General features: G+C 32.7%; 1 protein-coding gene across 1 annotated transcript; it reads left to right on the top strand.

Annotated features, from left to right (window-relative positions):
• Positions 1 to 315: 315 nt before the first annotated feature.
• On the top strand, positions 316 to 1,239 carry LOC127684405 (olfactory receptor 140-like). The gene has a single exon (XM_052181336.1). The coding sequence runs from the start codon at positions 322 to 324 to the stop codon at positions 1,237 to 1,239; it is 918 nt and encodes a 305-aa protein (XP_052037296.1). The 5' UTR covers positions 316 to 321.
• Positions 1,240 to 2,417: the final 1,178 nt, after the last annotated feature.

Raw genomic sequence — 2,417 nt, 5'->3', positions numbered from 1 at the left:
GAAGACAGAGAACAAATGTGTGATTTGTGTAATTTTTTTCCATTTTTTTGTTTTTTACTGAGCACATGTAAGAAGACTGTAGCATTCTCATAAGATGTTGAGGATTATTCTAATTTCATTTTATAAAATAGATGAAATAGCATGTTTCTTTTATTTGCATACCATGAAACATAATAACCTTGTTATTAAAATGATTTTCTCTTATCTAAAAATAAAGTAAATTTCTCATTAATTTTGTAATAACAGTTTTTCCTGGTAAACTTCACACCTCAGAGCTCTCCATCAGCAAACAAAAATAAAAGAAGAACAAAAGAAAACATAATGAATGTGACTGAATTCATTCTCATGGGACTGACGCAGAACCCTCAGCTGCAGAGAATCCTTCTTTTGATACTTCTTATCACCTACATTGTCACTGTCACAGGAAACCTTCTCATTGTGGGGACCATAGTCTGTAGCCAGACTTTGAACTCCCCAATGTACTTTTTCTTGGCTTTTTTATCTCTGATAGATGCTTGCTATTCATCTTCTATCATTCCTAAGATGCTGGCAGATCTTATATCAGAGACAAAATCTATCTCATTCCATGGCTGCATGATGCAACTTTTTGTTGAACACTTCTTAGGAGCTTCAGAGATTGTCCTCCTTGTGGTCATGGCCTATGACCGCTATGTGGCCATCTGTAGACCTCTGCACTATGTAACAAGGATGAGCCACCACAATTGCTGTCTCCTAGTGGGAATATGTTGGATAATGGGTTTTCTCCACTCTTTTGGACAGATACTCGTTACTCTCTGGATTCCTTTCTGTGGCCCCAATGTCATGGATCATTTCTGCTGTGACATTTTCCCTTTGCTACAGTTGGCCTGTGCTGACACTTTCCTTCTTGGTCTTCTCATTGCTGCCAATGGTGGTGTAATCCCTGTGATCACCTTCACGATGCTATTGATGTCCTATGTGATCATTCTCTTCTCCTTGAGGACACATAGCACTGCAGGGAGGAAAAAGGCCCTCTCAACCTGTAGCTCCCACATCACAGTTGTTGTCTTGTTCTTTGTGCCATGTATTTATACATATATGCGACCAGTAACAACTTTTCATATGGATAAAGCCATAGCAGTGTTTTATACTCTTGTCACTCCCATGTTAAATCCAATTATCTACACTGTAAGAAATGCAGAGGTTAAAAATGCCATTAGAATGATACTAAAAAGGAATTCAATCTTGGATAAAAAATGATTTTAATATGAATGAATATCTTCTTTTTTTATTTCCCCACAATATTGTCTCTTACTAATGAGAAGTAAATTTAAAGATTCTCAGTAGTGCCCCAAATTAATATTATTAAAACTCTACACACACATTTCTCTATATACATATATCTATAATAAATTTTTAAATTATGCACAGTAAAAAGTTAAATACAAATATCTATAAAATAAACAATTATACCATTAAATTATACTATACATGGTATCTTTTCTTTGTGACCATAATTTAAATAGTGAAATTGGGGTTACTAAAGCAAAGCACTGTAATATTGTGACAATCTGTGCTGAGAACTCAGCAACTACTTAAATATTAAGATTGGATAGAGTACAAAGTATGAAAATACGAACATGATTGACTCGTGAAAATTTCTTGTCCCAGTGGGATGATGACATTTCACTACATGACAAAGGTAACTCAATTGAAATTTATAAATTATTTCTAGAACTTTATATTTAATATTTAAATGATTCTGTTCAATATTAGCCAAGGGACTACAGCCAGATGGAGATGTTTTAGCATAAATTCTTTCCTAGTATACTTAATTGTTTCTTTCAACCTATTTTATGATTATAATGGTTTTATAGATGAAGTAAAACATAGTTCAGAAAAGTGAACTAATTAGATCAAGATAGTGAGAGTTGCTAGTCATATTAATTCTTTTTTTAGATTTAAATTAGATGCTCTTAAACATTTCAAAGAGTGTAAAATTCATGTTTTGGGTTAGAAAAATTTTATTTTGTATATACATGTTTTTCTTTTCTTTTGTTTTTGTTTGTTTTTAATTTTGAGTCTTGCACATTGTACCTGGTTGGTTCTCAAGCTGTGCTATCTGTCAGCATCTATAGTAGAAAGAAGTCTAATTTGGGGAAAGATAATTGAGAAAAAAATCTCTTTTTTGCTACATGTTTGTTGTTTATGATTTCAAAATTGTATTGGATTTTCTTTATCATTGGGTAGAAGCTGTGTTTCCAAATTTCATCATATTTAAGTCTATATCAGGAGTTTAAGTGCCAGTTTATGATCATATAACCTTCGAAAATTAGAATATGGTAATTATTTTAAACACAAAACTGGTAACATCAGCCTTGAACCTAAATATCCCTTAATCCAGAGCCAGTAGTACTTTAGTGTATGATATTCCTGGT

Source organism: Apodemus sylvaticus, chromosome 5 (genome assembly GCF_947179515.1).
Source record: "Apodemus sylvaticus chromosome 5, mApoSyl1.1, whole genome shotgun sequence".
NCBI classification, from domain to species: domain Eukaryota; kingdom Metazoa; phylum Chordata; class Mammalia; order Rodentia; family Muridae; genus Apodemus; species Apodemus sylvaticus.
Note: the sequence above shows the minus strand (reverse complement) of the source record. Positions and strands in the feature narration are given on the sequence as shown.